Source organism: Zonotrichia albicollis, chromosome 9, assembly GCF_047830755.1.
Source record: "Zonotrichia albicollis isolate bZonAlb1 chromosome 9, bZonAlb1.hap1, whole genome shotgun sequence".
NCBI lineage: Eukaryota > Metazoa > Chordata > Aves > Passeriformes > Passerellidae > Zonotrichia > Zonotrichia albicollis.
Genome location: NC_133827.1, coordinates 40,975,856 through 40,999,117, shown reverse-complemented (window position 1 = coordinate 40,999,117; position 23,262 = coordinate 40,975,856). Strand labels below are relative to the sequence as shown.

The 23,262-nt window shown below is 46.1% G+C and overlaps 1 protein-coding gene across 1 annotated transcript in view; it reads left to right on the top strand.

Annotated features, from left to right (window-relative positions):
- Nucleotides 1-21,130, top strand: part of RSRC1 (arginine and serine rich coiled-coil 1) — a 106,253-nt gene extending 85,123 nt beyond the window's left edge. The window contains exons 7-10 of the mRNA XM_074547538.1: nucleotides 1,931-1,999; nucleotides 16,157-16,263; nucleotides 17,734-17,880; nucleotides 18,954-21,130. Coding sequence (XP_074403639.1) covers nucleotides 1,931-1,999; nucleotides 16,157-16,263; nucleotides 17,734-17,880; nucleotides 18,954-19,046 — 416 coding nt within the window. The 3' untranslated portion in view covers nucleotides 19,047-21,130. The remainder of the gene's footprint in view (nucleotides 1-1,930; nucleotides 2,000-16,156; nucleotides 16,264-17,733; nucleotides 17,881-18,953) is intronic.
- The last annotated feature ends 2,132 nt before the right edge of the window (nucleotides 21,131-23,262 follow it).

Genomic DNA, 23,262 nt, shown 5'->3' with positions numbered 1-23,262 from the left:
AAGACAAGCTAAAAATGTATTCATTGACCAGCAGCATCTTTGCTGTGTGTTTTAATATCTTTTTGCCACTGAGATACCCAATGAATTGTTCCTGTGCAGCAACAAATCGGGCAGGAAGAACAAAGTAGCTCAGTGGAATAGATAAATCAAATTTAGGCCTGGTAGTTTATTGAATCTAAATTGTGCCCAGTTGGCCCACGAGCTATATGAGCAATCCATCTTGTGCTGATAATGGAGGGTCTTGAAATCCACCTGATGTTTGCATTATTAAATTCCAGCCTAATGAGCTCTGCTAATACATATTGAGGACAGTTGTAAGGAGCAGAATGGGAATGGGAGCGGGATAATTTGAAAGAAACATAAGCTGAGCATTTTACATGACTCAAGGGGTATATCTACAATTACACATATCACCAAAATTGAATTTAAATGGAATTTCTATTATCCCTGTCCTTTTACCAAGGAGAATAAAGTGTAAATGAAGTAAAAGTCTTTAGAGTTACTCGTGGTTTGGTTTTATTATGGGATTTAATAGATTCTTGTAATGATCTTCAGTGGCAGAAAAAGTTTTAATATTTCACGGCTTTAAATGTTGTGTAAATCTGTATAAAATGGTGGAGCTGGAGCAGCTGTCAGTGCAGTGATGGGATCACTTTGTGGTTGTGCATTTTAAGGTGGAGCTGGTGTCCCAAAAGGAACGAGCCCTTCACCCCCTCCTGAGCTGCATTTGGTTTTCATTAATTCTTGCTTAATTCAGGAGGTGCTGGGATTAAATATTTGCAAATCTGACTCAGCTCTTATCATCCAGAGCACAGTTTATAGTGATTTCCCTCCCTGAGAGGGCCTGGTGTAAATTCTGGATTCCTGGTCCTTGTTGGTTCTTCTCTTTCTGGCCTGGTGATACTTTTGAAAACTTAATATTTCATCAAGTATAATGTTATTAGAGACTTATTCTCACTTAGTTCACTCATCAGGCAGTGAGATGGCAATAAAAGAGAATGGCTCCTTTGAGACATTAGTGCTTTGGAATAAATGATGTGCTAGAACAGAAATTTAATTAATTTACAGAGTATATTGATAGTCCCTTGTTACTGTGCTGTATATTTTTAATCTTCTTTAACATCTGTAGGAAAGTGTTTGAAAACCCCTGCAGTTGAGCAACTGGTAGACAATTAAGTAATAAGGGAAGGGGTTTCTAGAGGGAAAAAAATTCTTTTTAAAGAAGATTGTTGTAACATGGATTAAGTACTGCTGCTGTGATTTGGAGTGAAGAGGAAATTGTGTACTACCTAATGAAGTCCTGAGGAAGAGCTGACTCCCACTCTGAGCAGAATGTGCAGCCCTGGAAATGTTGATTTATTTCTGTTTTAGCCTCAAAATATTCTGTGAGCAATCTGCTGGATTGCTCACTGTGGCAGCAAATCTGCCCCTTGGTGGGTGCACCACGTTCGGGGCAGTTTGGGCTGGGCAGATTGGGGCTTAAAGAAAGAAAACCTCCTAAAACTCTCTTAATGGCTTTGCTTACCCCAAAATGCATGTGGGGATTTGTATTGAGTTAATATTGCCTCTAATATTGACCTGATATTACCCTCCACAATCCCATTTACGCCATTCCTTAACTGGGAGGATGACTTTAAATAAAATTAGTGAAGAACCAAGCTCTGGTCTGGCAGGCACGTGGATTTCATTGTGGGGCCTGCAGGAAGGAACATGAAATTGGGTTTAAAACCCAGGAAATATTGTTTGGCAAGAAGTTGTTGACACCTGGCAGTGCCCAAGGCCAGGCTGGACATTGGGCTTGGGACAGTGGGAGGTGTCCCTGCCATGGCAGGGGTGACACTGGGTGGGATTTAAGGTCCTTCCAATCCAAACCATTCCATGATTTGATAGGATAAATTTAATTCATTCCAACTCATTTTCTTCTTTTTAGCCAAAGCAGACGAAGCGTTGAAGGCCAAGGAGAGAAGTGAAGAAGAAGCCAAGAGAAGAAAGGAAGAAGGTGAGGAAATTTCTTTTATTTCATGACAAACTGAAGCCCAGGAAGTCAGAAATTATTATTTTTAAGTGTCCAGGCTCCAGTGGGGCTGTGGGATTTTGCTGCCTGGGCTGATGATGGAATTTGGTGGCCTGAGCTGCTGCTTTGCAGGTGGAATAATGGAACCACAGGGACGGAAATGTCAGGGAGTGATGGGAAGAGACAAATCCAACATCATGAGGGAGCCAATCCAAGCAATCCAGGAGCCTCAAATCCTCACTGGAGCTCTGTGGAACTGGGTGGGCTTTAAGGTCCCTTCAACCCAAACCACTCTGGGATTCCATTATTTAATTCCAAGGGGGAACTCAGGAAAATTCCCCATTTTTGAAACGGCAGCTGCTGAGAATTTCACTCCAAATCAAAATGTTCTGATCTTTAGTTTGTTTTACCCGGGGCCTGTGGGATGCTGGGAGGAATTCTTTGGTGCTCCCAGTTAATCCTGCTTGGAGAAGGTTCTTGTGGTACCACAGGAGGAAATTCAAGTGGAAAAGTGGGATGGCCCAGACATGGCAGGAGGGGAAAAGCCAAATCTGGCAGGAAAAGGGACCAAACCAAGGGGCTGTGCCCCCTCCCCGTGGTGATTCCTGGATTTTGGAGCCAGTGGCCCAGGGGGAGCCTTCCCACCTGGAGGAGTCCCAGGGGCACAGGGATGTTGGGATGAGCTGCTTGGGTCCCACAGCACCAGTTTGCAGGGAAGGTTTGGGACAATGCAGGATTTATTTATTTTTGTTTGTGCTTCCATCCCATTGTGATGGCAGATGTGCTGGCAGTGGCTGTGCCAGCAGGGGTTGAGTGGGGAAAGGCAGAGGGAGGAAAAAAGGGGAATTGATGACTTGGGAACAATGGAATTTCCAGGGAAATGGGGAGGAAAACTTGTCTACAATTCATTCATCAGCCATGAAAACTGTCCTGGGGTGGCTTTGACGGGTGGTGAGGATGTCACAGTGCTGGAAAATGAAGAAAAGGTTTTCTCTGAATAACTCAAATCCATCCATTTGCTGAATTGGCTCCCAGTTAGGAATGGAAGATTCTGCCTGGAAAATACAAAGTTTTATTAAACTGTGTATGAAGCATTGAAGCATTCCAAGACATCCAGGGGAATTGCACACTGGGAAACTCAGTTTTTGTTAAGTTTGTGTCCCATATGGATTCAGAATTCCAGTTTTAGGGAGGTTTGTATCCCATATGGATTTTCAAACAGGACATTTATCCAGTGCTTTGAGTGTGTTCCCTTCCCTGACCCAGGCTCTAGTGGCAACTTTTTCTTGGAAAAAAGAGCATTTTGCATTTTTTCTTGGTTCTTCCTTCCTCACACAACATCTCTGGGTGGTTTTTAACCCTCTTTATTCCCTCATTATTTTAACCCTCTTTATTCCCTCTTTATTCCCTGAGGTTGGAAAAAACTTTCCAGACCATTGATTCCAAACTGTGACTGATCCCCACCAGAGCACTGGGTGCTACATGCAGTCATTGAAATTAAATAAGATAAAGCAAAATAATATTGAATTCAATCTTAAAAAAAAATTTCTAAATTTACTATTTTAAAAGAATTTTTATTTCTCTATTATTCCATATTTTATTTCTCCAACTAGAACCCTCCAAGAGGAAATTCCAGCCTGTGTAGACAGCCTGTGACTCCTTTACTGAGGAGCTGCAATAAAAATAATTCTACAAACAAACCAATCCTCTCCCAACTCATAAAACCTGGTTATTGCCCACCCCACAGCGAGGGTGTCGTAACATTGCTTTTATTGTCATTTTATTGCCAAATCAGGTGTGAGATTAGACGTTGGATGTTCCGTGTAATCTGCTCGGAAATCAAATTATTTGACCTCCAAGCCCAGCTCTGCCCCTTCCCGCTGGTTTCCTGCTCAGTATGCAGCATTTCCCCAGCATGAATAAAAAATTGAGGACAAATTAGAATCTACAGACAGCTGACCCCAGCTCCAGATTAGAGGCTGGGGGCTTGTGCTGGTTTAAATGTTTTAATTACCACAGTCCCTCCAGCCTGGTGAAGGACACACAGCAAAATGCTGATTTTTTTTTTTTTTTTTTTTTAAAGTGACTAAAAAGCAAAGAGAAAAAGCAAAAGGCTCCCCCCGCCTCATTTGAATTTTTCAGTTTGATTACATTTGCACTTCCATTGGAGCTATGCTAATTTGCTGCATGAAATTAGGTCTATTAGCAAAACCCACCACTTTTCCAGGAGAATTTTCAGTGCTTGGGTTTTCCTACTTTGGTTTTTGTTTACTGGCTTTGGGGCTGCCTGAAAAGTGACAAAATCCAGGGGGGATTTTGCCACCCAGCTGGGTTTTACTCCAGACAGATTCCAAATAGGTGACGTGGACAAGAGGAAAATTGGAAAAAAAATAAAAGCAAAGGAAAAATTGGAACACGTTGGATGATGTTAGGGAGAGGTTTTGGGCTCGTTTTGCTTAATCTACCACTAATAATAATATTGTTAAATATTGAGTTTAAAATACACCACGGCAGAGCAACGTGTGGGGAGGAGGAGCTGAGGGTGAATCAGAAAACCAGGAAAAGAAGTTGTTCTGGAACCCAGCAGAATGGAAAATGAGCATTTTTGGCAGTCAGTCATTCCATAGGTGGATGGGTGGTGCTGGATGGGGCCGGTGCTATCCCGGTGCCTTTATCCCAGAATTTGCATTTCCTGGTGCCTTTATCCCAGTGCCTTTATTCTGTGATTTGCATTTCCTGGTGCCCTTATCCTAGAATTTGCATTTCCCAGTGCTTTTAACTCAAGATTTGCATTTCCTGGTGCCTTTATCCCAAAATTTGCATTTCTTGGTGCCTTTATCCTGATGCCTTTTTCCTAGAATTTGCATTTCCCAGTGCCTTTAACTTAGGAATTTGCATTTCCTGGTCCCTTTATCCCAGAATTTGCATTACCTGGTGTCTCTATCCCAGAATTTGCATTTCCTGGTGTCTCTATCCCAGAATTTGCATTTCCCAGAGTCTTTATCCCAGGATTTCCATTTCCTGGTCCCTTTATCCCAGAATTTGCATTTCCTGGTGCCTTTATCCTGTGATTTGCATTTCCCAGTGTCTTTATCCCAAGATTTGAATTTCCTGCTCCCTTTATCGCAGGATTTCCATGTCTCAGTCCCTTTATCCCAGGATTTCCATTTCCCAGTCCCTTTATCCCAGGATTTCCATTTCCTTTCCTTTTATCCCAGGATTTCCATTTCCGTGTCCCTTTATCCCAGGATTTCCATTTCCCAGTCCCTTTACCCCAGAATTTCCATTTCCTTGTCCCTTTATCCCAGGATTTCCATTCCCGTGCCCGGCACGTGCCATCCCATTGCTGAACTGATTCCTTCTTCACTCCCCCCACCCCTCGGTAAGCTCTGCAACATTTTGATAAACTCCAGGGAAATAAATTTGGCAGCAAATCAGCAGGAGCAGATTTAATTACGGCTCGCAGACCTTTCCCTTTTCTGGCTTGGCGATCCCGAAAGTCCGCGCGCGTTCCCGGGGATCCGCTGCCCGATTTGTCCCTCCGCGCCGTGATAAGCCGAGCAATTACTGCTTTATTGATTTTTCATCAGGGCAAATTGGAAGTTGATTTTTTCCCCCTGCAAAGGCAGGGGTGATTAAGTGCTTCCCGTCGGTTCAGTCCCGCAGAGCTCCGTGGCAGAATCCAATATCCTGAGGTCAACCTCTGCAGGGAGATAATTCGGTGTCTTGGCCACGTGTGAGGGAGAGGAATCAGGGCTACAAATGTGAGGGGATATCTGTGGAGACAGTTTAATTTGTTCCATTTATATGAACAAGTCGTGTGGCACATGCTTGGAAAAGATCATTTTGAATAGGCTTGGAAATGAGGCCCACGTGGGCAGGGAGGGAGGGCGGGATGCAAACGAGAGTAGGAGACAGCTGGCCCTTCCACAGGGAATAAACCCCATCCCCGAGGGGCATTCCTGCCTTTTACTGAGCTCTCCGTGCTGCTGGCGTGGCTTTCCTTCAGCAAAAGGGAAGTTCTTCAAGTGTTCAGGTCCCTCCAAGCCAAACCAGTCCATGGTTCTGTGGTTCCGTGATTTTGAGTGATGGAGGGGTCATGGAAGCAAAGTCAGAATGTACAAAAAGCCTGGAGGACCTGACTTTTAGAAAATCCCTAAATTATGAACTCTATAAACCTGAATTAAGAGTTTTAATTTTTTTTTCCTATTCATCTTTAACCTGCTGGCCAGGAGTTCTCACATGACAAATCTCATCCATGGCCACCACAGAATATCCTGAGCTGGAAGAGACGCCCAGGGATGGTGTTTGTCCACCCCCAGCCCTGCCCAGGACACCCCAACCCACTGATTTCCCTTCCCACTTCCTTCAGGGAGAGTTAAAAGCCTTTCCCTGGGTGTAATGGATATTAAACCACAGGTTGGACGTGCCAGGAGAAGATTTGCTGGGGTGAGGTCAGTCTGTAATAAGTTAAAGTGCTTTACTCAGCCCTGCACTGGGATGCCCTGAAGTTCATCAGTTACTGCCTGAGCTCCTCATTTATCTTCAGTGAATTTTCCTGAAGTTCATTGTGGTGGCAAAGACCAAACTCAATCTGTTTAACCCCCAAATTATTTCGTACAGATAATACATTTAGATGAAGACATGGATTATTTTTCCCTGCCTGCTCAAAGCTGGAATTTCCAATATTCCTCGTTTTTGCCTCGATAATGGCAGGTTTGGAGCCCCTGCCTGGGTGTCCCTGGTGTGCCAGTGTCACTTCATTAGGCTGACACCAACACCTGGTGTTGTGCTGCTGCTCCCAGGGGGCTGTTCCAGCATCTGGCACTCTCTGTGATCTCCTTTTATCTCTGTTTAATCTTCAGATTGCTGGGTTGGAATTGAAAGGGGGCAGGAACAAATCAAGGGGAAAACAAAAAATTGCCAAGTTTTGGTGCAGTGGCTGGCAGAGTGTGGCTTGTTAGGAAGAGCAGCCACGTGAGGAAATGAGAGAGGGGAAGGAAGAGGGCAGTTTGGGGTCTTGTGTGTCCAGAGCTGAGGAAAGGGAATTGGAAAGGGGATCAATGCCCCCCCAAGGATAATGGCTGCTGGAGGAATCAATTCCTGGCTTTTTATTAGAGCTGCTGTAATTAATAATCACTTCTAAATGAGTTCCTTACATTTTGCCCTGCTTTGTGCCTGCCCATCCTCTCCTGGCCCTTTGTATTCCAGAATTCCCTCTTTGGCTTCCCTGCTTGGCCTGGAGAGGATCCCAAAGCAATCCCAATGTCTTGGAGCTGCTGCAGGGCTGGAGCCAGGCTGGGACACCTGGGGGGCTCACCTGGAGAGGAGAAGGATCCAGGGAGAGCTCAGGGCCTGCAGGGGCTCCAGGAGAGGGGCTGGGGACAGGGATGGAGGGACAGCACCCAGGGAATGGCTCCCATTGGGATGGGTGGGACATTGGGAATTGCGAATTCCTGGCTGGGATGGGATTCCCAGAGCAGCCCCTGCATCCCTGGCAGTGCCCAAGGATGAGCTTGGAACACCCTGGGACATTGGGAGGTGTCCCTGCCATGGATGGGATGAGAATTAAATGATCTTTAGATTCCTTCCCACCCAAAGCATTCCATGAATCTTTAAAAATATCAAAGTATATTTGAAGCTGATACTTGAGTGATTTTATTTCAGCAATCACAGCTGGTGTCATTAAAGTTTTACTGTTCTTCAAGTGAAACAGAAATTTATGATCTCCCTAACAGGGAAATTTATGGTTTATTTTTACAAATTAAAAGTCTTGAAATAGTTTCTCATCTGGAAATTCGAAGACAAATCTGATTTCTGTACCTCATTAATGTTGTGTGTTTCCCCGTCATCTCCATGGCATTTATTTGTGCTAAAGGAGAAGTCACTTAAGGGAATGGGGTTGTAAAAACCATCATGGAATTGCTTATTGGACTTCAGTCAGTGGAAACAGAAATTTATGGCTTCGTATTGAAAAGCTGCTTCTAAAGGGCAAATAAATAGGGGTGTATGGGAAATAAACAGGGGGTTTTGGAGAAAATAGACAGGGGTGTAGGGGTAAATAAATAGGGGCGTGTGGGGAAAATGAATAGGGAGTTATGGGAGAAATAAACGGGGTTTTGGGGAAAATAGGCAGGAGTGTAGGGGCAAACAAATAGGGGTGTATGGGGAAAATAAATAGGGGTGTATGGAACAAAATTCCAGATCCATTTGCTCAGCCCACAATCCCTGGTGTGGGGAATTTTATTTTGATAAATATTAGGGTTTTGTGGATCTGGGCCCATCACACAGGTACTTCCAGAAGGGTCTTTTTCTGCGAATCTGTGGGGTGAACCAATTCACTGGGAATTGTCCTGTTCAGGCTGGCTAAGGCCTAGGTAAGTTGGGAATTTAGTGGTGGATGATATTTTATTGGTGCTGGGGAGACCTTGAGCTGGAGTGAGTGACTTTATTCTATGTCCATCTAGAGGCTGGGCAAGAAACAGCAAAATAATTTGAACTAAGCAGCATTTCCTGGTGTGCATTTCCTGCTGTGCATTTCCTGGTGTGCATTTCCTGATGTGCATTCCCTGGTGTGCATTCCCTGGTGTGCATTCCCTGGTGTGCATTTCCTGGTGTGCATTCCCTGGTGTGCATTCCCTGGTGTGCATTTCCTGCTGTGCATTCCCTGACGTGCATTCCCTGACGTGCATTCCCTGACGTGCATTCCCTGGTGTGCATTCCCTGGTGCGCATTTCCCGGTGCGCATTTCCCGGTGTGCATTTCCCGGTGTGCATTTCCCGGTGTGCATTCCCTGATGTGCATTCCCTGATGTGCATTCCCTGATGTGCATTCCCTGATGTGCATTTCCTGGTGTGCATTCCCTGGTGTGCATTTCCCGGTGTGCATTCCCTGATGTGCATTCCCTGATGTGCATTTCCTGGTGTGCATTTCCTGGTGTGCATTCCCTGGTGTGCATTTCCTGATGTGCATTTCCTGGTGTGCATTTCCTGGTGTGCATTCCCAGATGTGCGTTTCCTGGTGTGCATTTCCTGGTGTGCGTTTCCCGGTGTGCATTCCCTGGTGTGCATTCCCTGGTGTGCGTTTCCTGGTGTGCGTTTCCTGGTGTGCCTTTCCTGGTGTGCATTCCCTGATGTGCATTTCCTGATGTGCATTTCCTGGTGTGCGTTTCCCGATGTGCGTTCCCTGATGTGCATTCCCTGGTGTGCATTTCCTGGTGTGCGTTTCCTGGTGTGCATTTCCTGGTGTGCATTTCCTGGTGTGCATTTCCTGATGTGCATTTCCTGATGTGCATTCCCTGATGTGCATTTCCTGGTGTGCATTTCCTGGTGTGCATTTCCTGGTGTGCATTTTCTGATGTGCATTTCCTGATGTGCATTTCCTGGTGTGCATTCCCTGATGTGCATTTCCTGATGTGCATTCCCTGATGTGCATTTCCTGGTATGAATTTCCTGATGTGCATTTCCCGGTGTGCATTTCCTTTTCCCTGCAGCCAGCCCAGGTGTCTGGGGGCAGCAGTGGCTGGAGCTGCTGTGCCTTTCCCCTGGTGGGGTTGCCAGGATCAGGGTGGGAATAAAGGGCTGGGAGCTCCTGGCTCGGGGCCCCGTGTGCCAGCACGGATCCCACGGGACACAGGATCCCTTGGGAGGGCTCTCTGGGCTCTCCACACACTGGCACAGGCCAGGGGCAAAGAAAGGAGCCCTGGGCACGTGCCAGCAGCACTTTTTGAGGTGACAACACAAAGTGATCCCTGGAAAAGCTGGGGAGCCTCCAAGCTGCAGCCCTGCTGCCCTGCACGCTCTCCCACAGTTTATTCCCACTACTCTGCATCAATTTCCTCCCTGTTCCCATCGCAGGATCCCATTTTCCTGTAGTTTCTCTGCTGTTGGGCCCTGGGCTCCAGCAGCACGAGCAGGAATTCTCACTCTGCCTGTGTCAGTGTGGTTTGAACGTGGACAGATCTCTCTATAGGAAACGTCCGTGTGGGATCCCCACTGGTGAGCTGTACCTCCAGCACAGAGGTTATTTGGGATGGAGGTATGGGAGAGATAGAAGCAGGCAGTAATTGCCTTTAAGATCAGAGCACAAAGCATTACCTTGGATTTTACAAGGCCAGCGAGCAACAAAAGAGCAGTAATTTATGAGCTCAGCGTAAAAGAAGAGCATAATTGCATTAAAAATTAATGCTAATGAACACTAAAATGGGGAAGGTGGTTATGATGAAAGTTTGGATTCATCTTCCCCGGGTTGAATGATGGCTGGTGCCTTGATTAATGGCTTAATTTCTATCAATTAGCGGGGAGAAATCTCCACTGAGACAAGGGTAAATTGAGCATTGAATTACAGGCCTGGCTTTGTGTGCCCAGGCAGGAGCACGGCGGGCGCGGTGACAAACACGGGGTGGCCACAGATCCAGGACAATTCCCTGTGTCCCACAGATCCTGCACAATTCCCTGGGCCCCACAGATCCTGCACAATTCCCTGTGTCCCACAGATCCTGCACAATTCCCTGTGTCCCACAGCTCCTGCACAATTCCCTGTGTCCCACAGATCCTGCACAATTCCCTGTGTCCCACAGATCCTGCACAGTTCCCTGTGTCCCACAGATCCTGCACAATTCCCTCTGTCCCACAGATCCTGCACATTCCCTGTGTCCCACAGCTCCTGCACAATTCCCTGTGTCCCACAAATCCAGGACAATTCCCTGTGTCCCACAGATCCTGCACATTCCCTGGGCCCCACAGATCCTGCACATTCCCTGTGTCCCACAGATCCTGCACAATTCCCTGGGCCCCACAGATCCTGCACATTCCCTGTGTCCCACAGATCCTGCACAATTCCCTGTGTCCCACAGATCCTGCACAATTCCCTGTCCCACAGATCCTGTACATTCCCTGTGTCCCACAGATCCTGCACAATTCCCTGTGTCCCACAGATCCTGCACAATTCCCTGTCCCACAGATCCTGCACAATTCCCTGTCCCACAGCTCCTGCACAATTCCCTGGGCCTCAGATCCTGCACAATTCCCTGTGTCCCACAGATCCTGCACAATTCCCTGTCCCACAGCTCCTGCACAATTCCCTGGGCCTCAGATCCTGCACAATTCCCTGGGTCCCACAGATCCTGCACAATTCCCTGTCCCACAGATCCTGCACAATTCCCTGTGCCACAGCTCCTGCACAATTCCCTGTGCCACAGATCCAGGACAATTCCCTGTCCCACAGATCCAGCACAATTCCCTGTGTCCCACAGATCCTGCACATTCCCTGTGTCCCACAGATCCTGCACAATTCCCTGTCCCACAGATCCTGCACAATTCCCTGTCCCACAGATCCTGCACAATTCCCTGTGCCACACAGATCCTGCACAATTCCCTGTCCCACAGATCCTGCACAATTCCCTGTCCCACAGATCCTGCACAATTCCCTGTGCCACACAGATCCTGCACAATTCCCTGTCCCACAAATCCTGCACAATTCCCTGTGTCCCACAGATCCTGCACAATTCCCTGGGCCCCACAGATCCAGCACAATTCCCTGTGTCCCACAGATCCTGCACAATTCCCTGTGCCCCACAGATCCTGCACAATTCCCTGTGTCCCACAGATCCTGCACAATTCCCTGTGTCCCACAGCTCCTGCACATTCCCTGTCCCACAGATCCTGCACATTCCCTGTGTCCCACAGATCCTGCACAATTCCCTGTGTCCCACAGATCCTGCACAATTCCCTGTGTCCCACAGATCCTGCACATTCCCTGTGCCAGGCCTGTGCCCACCCCTCTGCTGCCTCTGCAGGTCTCTCACCCAGGATGGTCTCAAAAATACCCAAAAAAGCCCCAAAATGGGCATGCAGGGGTGTGGGGGAGGCCCACAGGACATGCAGGGCTCCAGCAGAAATTTCACCTTATTAAATTCAAACTTCCTAAATTCATAGATATTTTCTTAAATTTGAGGTTCTTAAATTCAGAGCTCACCTGCTGAACTTTCCCCTCCTGTTTTCTGCTGCATTTTATGCCTAATGCTTCCAGGTCTTTAAAAGAAAAGCTGATAGTGTCCAGACTTGGTTTAAAATCCGATAAAAATGAGGGTTTTATCACTATAATGTATCAAAATAGCAAACTTAGAGTAGTCTGGTACTTTCTGTAGTACTCTTTGTAGTACTCTTTGTCGTATTCTCTGCAGTAAGTACCACAGTGCTCACAGAATTTTAATATATTTTAATGATAACCTCATTTTCACAGGATGTTAAAACAAGCCTAGACAAAATTTTTCTCATTAATTTGCATTTTTCCAGCTTAATTTATTAATCTTATGTGCTTCCCGTAGTAAATAGATACTGGAGTACTCCCAACTTTCTACTCTAGTAAATTTAATTGTATTTTTCAAGTGCTTGCAGTGAAGTTGGGAGCAGAGAAATGAACAGGCAAAGGTTTCTCTGCCCAGTTTCTATTTTTGGGGTGTATTTATTGTTCCTGTGACTGTAGCTGAGAAATCCTTCCCTGGAAATCCCAACAGCTGGGACGGAGTGTTGGAGTGGGTCTCAGGGATTGGGAAGTGTGAATGGGAATTACCTGGGATGAGTTGTGGGAGGGATGGCAGCTGATTCCAAAATCTGAGATGGGTCCCACAGGGATGGATGGATCCCTTAGGGATGGTTCAGGGATGGATCTTGCAGGGATTAATGGGTCGGTCCTGCAGGGATGGATGGATCCTGCAGGGATAGGTCAGGGATGGAACCAGTAGGGATGGATGGATCCTGCAGGGATGGATCCCTTAGGGGTGGATGGATCTTGCAGGGATGGATGGATCCTGCAGGGATGGATCCCGCAGGGATGGGTTAGGGATGGATCCTACAGGGAGGGATGGATGGATCAGATCCCATAGGGATGGATGGATTGGATCCCGCAGGGATGGATGGGTTAGGGATGGATCGTGCAGCAATGGATGGATTGGATCCCGCAGGGATGGATGGATTGGATCCCGCAGGGATGGATGGATGGATTGGATCCCGCAGGGATGGATGGATCAGATCCTGCAGAGATGGATGGATGGGTTAGGGATGGATCCCGCAGGGATGGATGGATCAGATCCCACAGGGATGGATGGATCAGATCCCTCAGGGATGGATGGGTTAGGGATGGATCCCGCAGGGATGGATGGAAGGATCGGATCCCGCAGGGATGGATGGGTTAGGGATGGATCCCGCAGGGTCGCTCCGCTCGGAGCATCCTCGGGCTCGGCGTCCGCGGCTCCGGCGCTGTTGAGTGAGGCGGTGCCTCCCTCTAACGGCAGCGGAGCCCGGCCGGGAAACGGGATCAGCAGCGGCTGGAGATCCCGGGGAATGTCCCGGGAAATATCCCAGGAAATATCCCGGGATAGCCCCGCTCGGGCCTGGCAGGGGCGGGAGGGGCTCATCCCCTCGGGATTGTGCCCGGCTTTGGGAGACCTCGCCTCTGGAGAGGGGCTCCAGGAGGGTCTCCAATGGGAATCTCCGGGGGGGGGTTTCAAGGGGGTTCTCCAGGGAATCTCTGCAGGGAATCTCTCCAGGGAATCTCTCCGGGGAATGTCTCCAGGCAGCCCGCACTGTCTGGAGTTCAGCACTCGGGCAGGGAAGGGTGTCAGGGCTGCGGGATCCCACAGGATCAGGGCCAGGACGCTGCTCCGCTCCGGATCCAAACAGAGAGGATTCGAGGCAGGACAGTTCCTGAGAGCAGAGCCCCAGGGCTGGTGAGGCCCGGAGGTGACACAGCCACAGTCAGTCCCCCCTGTCCTGCTGGATTTTCCTCCTTTTCCCACTGTTTGTTCTCTGCTTAGAGCAGACTCCAGGATCTCCCACAGCCACGGAGGGTTTTGTGTCATCCGCTGTGAATTACCCAGGCAAAACTTCATTTTTCTTTAATTTGGTCAGCTTGTGCAGCTTGAGTAAAACTGGGATCAATTAAAAACCATGGGATGTGTGAAAACCCAGTTCTGGTGGAAAACACACAGCTCTGTAAGGCAGCTGGATAAAAATATCACTTCCAATAACCCCAAATAAAATGGGATCAAAGGGGAAGTATTTTCTGCTGTAGTTGTTTGTTTAGTCTGGGATCTGGGGGTGTTTCCTTCTTTTAATCCTCAACTCAAAAGAGCAAGAAAAAATAGCAGCTCTTTTCTGTATTTCAAAGCTTTTTATGTAAAATGTGTTATTTTTTTTAAATTAAATTAACCCCTTAAATCTAATTAGTAAAATAGGAAGAAACAGATTCTGAGGAATGTTTGAGGTTTTTTGTCTTTGCTTTGATTCTGGAGTTAGACCTGCTTGAAAAAATCTCTTTAAGTTCATGTTCATGGTCAGGATTATGGATAAGCAATGAATCCATAAAAATTTACACTCAGAGATTAGCCAAAAAATATTTAAAACATGTTTTTGTTTAATGGATCTTTCACAAGATATTATTGGTCATTTAATGCTTCTATTTCAGTGATTTTAAAACTCTTAGTGGAATAAATTTTGTCTTTAAGGAAAAAATGGAAATATTTTAGGCAGAGCTCACGGAAGTTTTTCTTTCACCTGATTTGTAGAATCATAGAATTCCCTGTTTCTTTTAATTTTACCTGATTCTCTGCTGTTTCTGATTATTGTGAGCGTAGTGTTTTGGGGTGGCATTGAGAGAATTCCAGCCCATTTTAGTTCTCAAGTGGCATTCCAGCCCAATTCCATAGGAATTTACAGCTGTAAAGCTGGGTGTGTGTATTTATACACGGGAGGAGAGCAATAGGTGGAAATAGAGAATTGTAAAATACTGAATTATCCCTGAAGGATGATGATGTTCCCAGCTAAACTGGGAAGGCTCCCCCTGCCAAGGTGACAGGGCTGGAAATTGTGCCTGCTGCTGGAATCACCTTTTTATTAAAAACCAGCCCTAATCCAAGATTTAGTTCCTTTATTTCCCCCCTAACAGGGTGAAAAGACTCGCGGTGCACTGAGTTAGTATTGATTTTTTTTTGTCTGAAGCCTGGGAGCTTTCTGACTCCATTATTTTTGATTTTCCTATGAAATACATATCCTTGCCCCTGACAGCTGACAAACAACAGCTGGAAGTCGTTTTATCTCCCCATAATGTGTTTGTCAAAACTCCCCTGCGCTAATGGGCTCTGCTTCCTCCAGTCCATTTTCCCCCGTTAATGTCACTGATGTCATTGGCAGCTTTTAGTGATTTTTGCCCCTTCCCTAATTTGTCATTCCCATCACTTTGTGCAGGATCTGGGTGGGATCCTGGAGCTGCCTGGGATTTGGTGGAGCTGGAGATGAGCTGTGGATTTGAAATCTTCTTTTTCTGTCTTTCTATGCCTGGCTTTAATCAGGATCCTTTATTTACCCTCAGACCAGGTGTATCCAGAACCTCAGTGAATTCTGCTTCCCCCTCCTTTGGGTTATCCCAAAAATCCTTGGGAATCTTTTTTTGGTTTTAAAGGAGAACGTTTCAGCACCAAGGCAGCAGGACTTGCAAGCACAAGTTTAAATGTAGCAAATTCTTTTTTTCCTTCCAAATCCACAAAAAAATCAGGCTTGAAGTTGTACTTATGGATTTTGCTGTAGCGCAGCTCCTGTCAGTGTAGAATTGTGGGATGGTTTGGGTTGGAAGGACCTTAAATCCCATCCAGGGAAGGGGCAGGGACACCTCCCACTGCCCCAGGTGCTCCAAGCTCACCCAGCCTGGCCTTGGGCACTGCCAGGGATTCAGGGGCAGCCCCAGCTGCTCTGGGAATCCCATCCCAGCCAGGAATTCCCAATTCCCAATGTCCCACCCATCCCAATGGGAGCCATTCCCTGTGTGCTGTCCCTCCATCCCTTGTCCCCAGCCCCTCTGCAGCTCTCCTGGAGCCCCTGCAGGCTCTGAGCTCTCCCTGGATCCTTCTCCTCCCCATTTATCCCACAAGCCCTCAGGTCAGCATTTGGGATGTTCCCAACCTCACTGCTGCTATTTTCACTCAGAGCTTTCCCTTGTCACAGAAGATTTTGGGCTGCGTTGCACCGGCAGTTTGTCCTGGTGTGTCCCAAAATCTCCTCCAGGGACAGGGCCTGGCTCCCAGGATGTCACCAATCCCATAAATCCCACAAATCCCATAAATCCCACAAATCCCACCTTCCTGTGCAGACCAAGCCACCCTCCTGGACCAGGTGAAGCGAGTGAAGGAGATCGAAGCCATCGAGAGCGACGCCTTCGTCCCACAGACCTTCAGGTCCAGCAAAGAGGTCAAAAAGGTACATTTTCCTTCCAAAAGGGACATTTTCCTTCCAAAAGTGACATTTTCCTTCCAAAAGGGACATTTTCCTTCCAAAAGGGGCATTTTCCTTCCAAAAGGGACATTTTCAGTCCCTTTCTTGCTGCATTATCCTCTCAGAGCCAGGAGGAAGCTGCACTATTAAGATTTTCCATCGATGAAGGAGCATCAATGCTGAGAACCTTAATTCCACCTGAAATCCCACCAAGGACTCCCTGGTGGTCTCAGGGTGGGCTCAGGGAATATAAATGCGGCAGAATTTAAGGAAATCACCTGGTTTGAAGACTTTTGGTAGGAGAAGCAAAATTCAAATCTCAAAGTAATCACTTTTACTTTGTAATTAAAGTGGAGATTATTTAATGCTGCTTAACTAAAGCCAGACTTTATTTCCTGAAAAGAAGCAGCTTGGTTTTCAATCAGCTTTCCAGAAACCCAACAGGAGACATGCAGATCCCAGAATTTACCTGAATTTTGGCCAGCAGGTGTTGCAGGGAGCTGCTGTGGGATGTGTTCCTTTTCCCACTGGCAGTGAGTGTTTGGAGTTATCCCTGGTTGCTTCCCCAGAAATGTGCAATTTGTTTTTTCTAGAAATCTCCAAGAATCTGTTGCAGCTTCTTCAGGAAGTGATGCAGAATCCCAGTGGTGCAGTTTTCCCAGCTCTCTCCCCACACCTTGGTTTTGTCACTTCGTGTCCTTGCCCAGTGTGTCCCACTGAGGATCCATGAGGATCCTTTCAGGGAACGCAGCCAAGAGCTGGGTTAAAATCCTGCCACATGTGGGATCTCAGCACCTCAGGACTGAGGTGTCACCGAGACCACCCTTGGGGGGCTCGGGAGTCCTGGAATGTTCCAGAAGTGTCTGGTGGCTGGACTTTGATCCTACACGGGAGACGACACCTGTATGAGGACAGGAGGGTTTCACCGGGGTGAATGGTGAAGGGATTGGTTAATTAGAGGGTGAAACACAGGGTTTAGGATTTATGTACAGGGGGGTTTAGAGAAGTAAGATGGAGGAATTGGGGCCTGGCCTGTCCTTCTTCTTCTTCTTCTTCTTCTCCTCCATCTTCTGTGGTGATGGTGGCACTTTGGGATTGGTCATTACTGAAAGTGCACTGGGCAATAAGAATAAATGGTATTGGGGAAAAATGATAAATATTGTACACGTAACCATGGGTATAAAGATAGGTGACTGTCCGGAGGGCAGCACAGTGTGCTCATGGCTGGCTGCTGAGCAGAGCTCTGTCGGGCCGAGAGAAAATCTTTTAGATAAACAATTAATAAACACCGAGACCGAAAGAAGAACTGAAGCCTCTTCTCGTCCTTCGATACGCGGGCTGTCCCAAGGCCACTCCGGGCCGTTCCAGGCCCTTCAAACAGCCGAAAACCGGACAGCCACAGTTGGGAATATTGGGATAAACCACTCCAGTTTTGTGTGTTTGTTTCTTTTCCAGTCAGCAGAACCTGCTGAGCCCCACCAGGAGCCTGTGAATGTGGGAGCAGGAGCCCCTGAGGCCGCTGCTGCTGAGAAGGAGCCTCCAGCTGCCAACATCCCCACGGCCATCAAGTACCAGGATGACAATTCCTTGGCACACCCAAACGTGAGTGTTTATCCCATCTTTTCAGCCGGGATTTATCCCACCCTTGGCTTCAGAGCAGCCCCTGGGATGAGAGCAGGGACCCCACAGCTCCTCACAAAATCCCTGCTCTGGGATGAAGAGATCCCACTGCTCCCAGCACCCAGCAGAGCAGTCCCACAGGAGGTTCAGCAGGAGGTTTGGAGCTATAAATGAATTCTGTAATAAATTAATGTAATATTGGGGAGTTTAAGATAAATAAAAATTCAGGACAAATTGGTTTCTGTAGTCGGAAACCTGGTGGAAAACTCAGAACTTGCCCATTTTGCCAACTTGCCAAGTTGGGACAAACTTCAGCTAATTTTAAGCTTGAGAAAATCCCTTTGGAAGAACTTTGGAGGGACATAAAAGGTTTTTTAAGAATTAGCAAGTTAAAAATTATTTGCAGTGAAGAAATGAGTGTGGGTTCTGTAGAATGGACACAGAACAGAGATCAGGACATGTCAAGGATGAATTGCACTGGAGCTTTGCCTTTTCAGTGATTATGATCCTTAAGACCCCTCACAAGCCCAACTATTTTAGGATTCCCTGGACAGTTTTTGCTGTTGTGGATGTTTTGGGCTGTTGTGGATGTTTGGGCTCCCCTTTGTCTCTGCTGTTGTGGATGTTTGGGCTCCCCTTTGTCTCTGCTGTTGTGGATGTTTGGGCTCCCCTTTGTCTCTGCTCTTGTGGATGTTTGGGCTCCCCTTTGTCTCTGCTGTTGGGGATGTTTGGGCTCCCCTTTGTCTTGTGGATGTTTGGGTTCCCCTTTGTCTTGTGGATGTTTTGGGCTCCCCTTTGTCTTGTGGATGTTTGGGCTCCCCTTTGTCTCTGTTCTTGTGGATGTTTGGGCTCCCCTTTGTCTTGTGGATGTTTGGGCTCCCCTTTGTCTCTGTTCTTGTGGATGTTTGGGCTCCCCTTTGTCTTGTGGATGTTTGGGCTCCCCTTTGTCCCTGACCCCCCGAGCTTTCCCTGTGTGCCCTGAGGCAGTGCTGGTGCTCCAGGGGGTGATCCCAGAGCCAGAGGTGCTGACGGTGCCCCCGTTTCTGCCCTGGCAGCTGTTCATGGAGAAGGCAGAGGCTGAGGAGAAGTGGTTCCAGAGGCTGGTGGCTCTGCGCCAGGAGAGGCTGATGGGGAGCCCCGTGGCCTGACAGCCCCCAGGACACCCCAGACCCTTCCCCACCTTGGGAACTCCACACTCTGCTCCTCTTCTTGTCTCCCAGAGGAGATTTCAGTGAGCTGGGCAGCCAGGGAGGGTTTCACCTGGAAAACCAGGAATGTCCTGTCGTGTTCCACCTGGATAACTGGGAATGTTCTCTCCTGGTTCCCCTGAATAACCAGGAATGTCCTGTCCTGCTCTACCTGGAGAATCAAGAATGTCTTTGCCTGCCCCACCTGGGTAACTGGGAATATTCTGTCCTGGTTCCCCTGGATAACCAGGAATGTTCTCTCCTGGTTCCCCTGGATAACTGGGAATGTCCTGCCCTGCTCCACATGGATAACTGGGAATATTCTGTCCTGGTTCCCCTGGATAACTGGGAATGTCCTGCCCTGCTCCACCTGGATAACTGGGAATATTCTGTCCTGGTTCCCCTGGATAACTGGGAATGTCCTGCCCTGCTCCACCTGGATAACTGGGAATATTCTCTCCTGGTTCCCCTGGATAACTGGGAATGTCCTGCCCTGCTCCACCTGGATAACTGGGAATATTCTGTCCTGGTTCCCCTGGATAACTGGGAATGTCCTGCCCTGCTCCACCTGGATAACTGGGAATAATCTGTCCTGGTTCCCCTGGATAACCAGGAATGTCCTGCCCTGCTCCACCTGGATAACTGGGAATGTTCTGTCCTGGTTCCCCTGACTGAGCAGAAATCTCTCTTGATTCTCTTGGATAACCAGGAATATTCTCTCCTTTTTCCCCTGGCTAACCAGGAATATTCTCTCCTTTTTCCCTTGGATAACCAGGAATATTCTCTCCTTTTTCCCCTGGCTAACCAGGAGTGTCCTCTCCTGGTTCCCCTGAATAAGCAGGGATGTCCTGCCCTGCTTCTCTCCAAGCTCAGTGCTGGAGATGGGCAGGGCAGCACAGCCAGGGGCATTTCCTTTTATTTAGAGGGAATTCCTCAGGTGAGCAGCCCATGAAATATCATTTTATCCCTCCCAATGAATATCATTTTATCCCTCCCAATGGAATATAATTTTATCCCTCCCATTGAGATATCATTTTATCCCTCCCAGTGGAATATAATTTTATCCCTCCCAATGGATTATCATTTTATCCCTCCCAATGGATTATCATTTTATCCCTCCCAGTGGATTATCATTTTATCCCTGCCAATGGAATATCATTTTATCCCTGCCAGTGCAGGAGGTTTCCCAGGGCCAGGTGGGAGCTGAGGGCAGTGTGGAGCCATCCCAGCCCATCCCTGTCCTGCCCTGCAGAGGATCCAGGCTCCATCCCTGCCCTCCTGGCTCCTCCAAGGGAATCCTCTCCCTGCATGTGTTCATCCCTCACTCTGGGGAGATGCTCCACCTTTCCTTGAGCATCTGCCACTCCTGCAGCTCCAGATGGGGAATTTTATCAGCTCATCATTTCTGGAATTACCCAAATGATGGAATTACCACACACCTGCTTCTGGGCAGGGGCTGTTCCCAGCCCATGGAGCTCCCTTGGGCCAGGGGGGATTTCAGATAATCAAAGTTTAGTCTGAACATCTGAATTTAGCCTGGACAAACTTGCACAAAAAGCTGCCCATCATCCGTCTGAGTGCAGGAAATCAACCAAATCAAATCAATAAAACACAAAAGTGTTTTTTCAGCAAGGCTGGGAGGAAATGGTGGCATCAGGAGAGGAGAAAGCTGAGCCCCAGCTCTGCACCAGCATCCCCTGGGAGTTTTGGGGTTATTCCTCCAGGTTCTCACATCTGTGGGGACAAAAAATGGAGGCTGGTTCTGCAAATGGACTTTGGTTGTTTTATTTTTTATTTTAGATCCTAAGATGTAAAAGGAAAATGTATTGAATTTGCATTCTGACATTTTTACTTCCTTCATGAAGTGTTAGTTTGACTTCATCCTGCATCAAAATATTCCAAGACCTTGTCTGCAGGAAAAAGTGGGAAAAAAATTGTTTCCCTTGTTTCATTTCAGCATTTTTAAATGGTAATATTTGTCATTGCTGCGTTTTCTCTTCACTTTTTATGTTTCTTTCATAGAAAATAAAAACTGTTTGTGCCCATGGAAGGTCCAGGTGTAAATTCCTCTTTTCACACATTGTGTTGCATAATTTTGGTGCTTTTATTGGATGTAAAATGATTCTTTTTATTTGCATCCCTGTAGAATATTAGAAAACGTTACAATAGGCTGTAAATAGATTTAAAGTAGAGTTTGTTTGTTTATTTATTGTTTATTAATCAAGATCTAAATTTGCTGGAGGAGAGTTGGGAGCAAGAGCTGGAAAGAAAATGGAAATAATATTTTGATAATTTATATAATTTAAATAAGTTAAAATCAATAAATTAAATTAATTAATTTAATTAATTTAAATAAGTTAAATGAATACATTTTAAAATGTTTAGATAACATTTAGGTAATTAAAATAAATTTAAATCAATATATTAAATTAATAAATTAATTTAAATTAAGTTAAATGAATAAAATTTTAAATGTTTAGATAACATTTAGGTAATTTAAATAAATTAAAATCAATATATTAAATTAATAAATAAGTTAAATGAATAAAATTTTAAATGTTTAGATAACATTTAGGTAATTTTAAAAAAATTAAAATCAATACATTAAATTAATAAATTAAATTAATTTAAATAAGTTAAATTAATTAAATTTTTTAAGTTTAGATAACATTTAGGTAATTTTAAAAAATTAAAATCAATACACTAAATTAATAAATTAAATTAATTTAAATAAGTTAAATTAATTAATTTTTTTAAGTTTAGATAACATTTAGGTAATTAAAATAAATTAAAATCAATATATTAAATTAATAAATTAAATAAGTTAAATGAATAAAATTTTAAATGTTTAGATAACATTTAGGTAATTTTAAAAAAATTAAAATCAATACATTAAATTAATAAATTAAATTAATTTAAATAAGTTAAATTAATTAAATTTTTTAAGTTTAGATAACATTTAGGTAATTTTTAAAAAATTAAAATCAATATATTAAATTAATAAATTAAATAAGTTAAATAAGTTAAATGAATAAATTTTTAAATGTTTAGATAACATTTAGGTAATTTTAAAAAAATTAAAATCAATACATTAAATTAATAAATTAAATAAGTTGAATGAATAAAATTTTAAATGTTTAGATAACATTTAGGTAATTTTAAAAAAATTAAAATCAATACATTAAATTAATAAATTAAATTAATTTAAATAAGTTAAATGAATTTATTTTTTTAAGTTTAGATAACATTTAGGTAATTTTAAAAAAATTAAAATCAATACATTAAATTAATAAATTAAATAAATTTAAATAAGTTAAATTAATTAAATTTTTTAAGTTTAGATAAAAACCACCTGGGGTGGTTTTTAACAATAATCTTTGTTATTGGTACAATATTTTAGGAGGAATTGGTGCTCAGATGATGCTGTCAAAGCAACCCCTCGTGGGCAGGATCAGCTGCTCCTCCTGCTGCAGCCACCCCAGCCCTGGGTGATGCCAGGGCCCCTGTGCCAGTGTAACCCCAGCCCTGGGTGATGCCAGGGCCCCTGTGCCAGTGTAACCCCAACCCAGCCCTGGGTGATGCCAGGGCCTGTGTGCCAGTGTAACCCCAGCCCAGCCCTGGGTGATGCCAGGGCCTGTGTGCCAGTGTAACCCCAACCCAGCCCTGGGTGATGCCAGGGCCTGTGTGCCAGTGTAACCCCAGCCCAGCCCTGGGTGATGCCAGGGCCTGTGTGCCAGTGTAACCCCAGCCCAGCCCTGGGTGATGCCAGGGCCCCTGTGCCAGTGTAACCCCAGCCCAGCCCTGGGTGATGCCAGGGCCCCTGTGCCAGTGTAACCCCAGCCCAGCCCTGGGTGATGCCAGGGCCTCTGTGCCAGTGTAACCCAAACCCAGCCCTGGGTGATGCCAGGGCCTCTGTGCCAGTGTAACCCAAACCCAGCCCTGGGTGATGCCAGGGCCTCTGTGCCAGCTGTAACCCAAACCCAGCCCTGGGTGATGCCAGGGTCCCTGTGCCAGTGTAACCCCAGCCCTGGGTGATGCCAGGGCCCCTGTGCCAGTGTAACCCCAGCCCTGGGTGATGCCAGGGCCTGTGTGCCAGTGTAACCCCAACCCAGCCGTGGGTGATGCCAGGGCCTCTGTGCCAGTGTAACCCAAACCCAGCCCTGGGTGATGCCAGGGC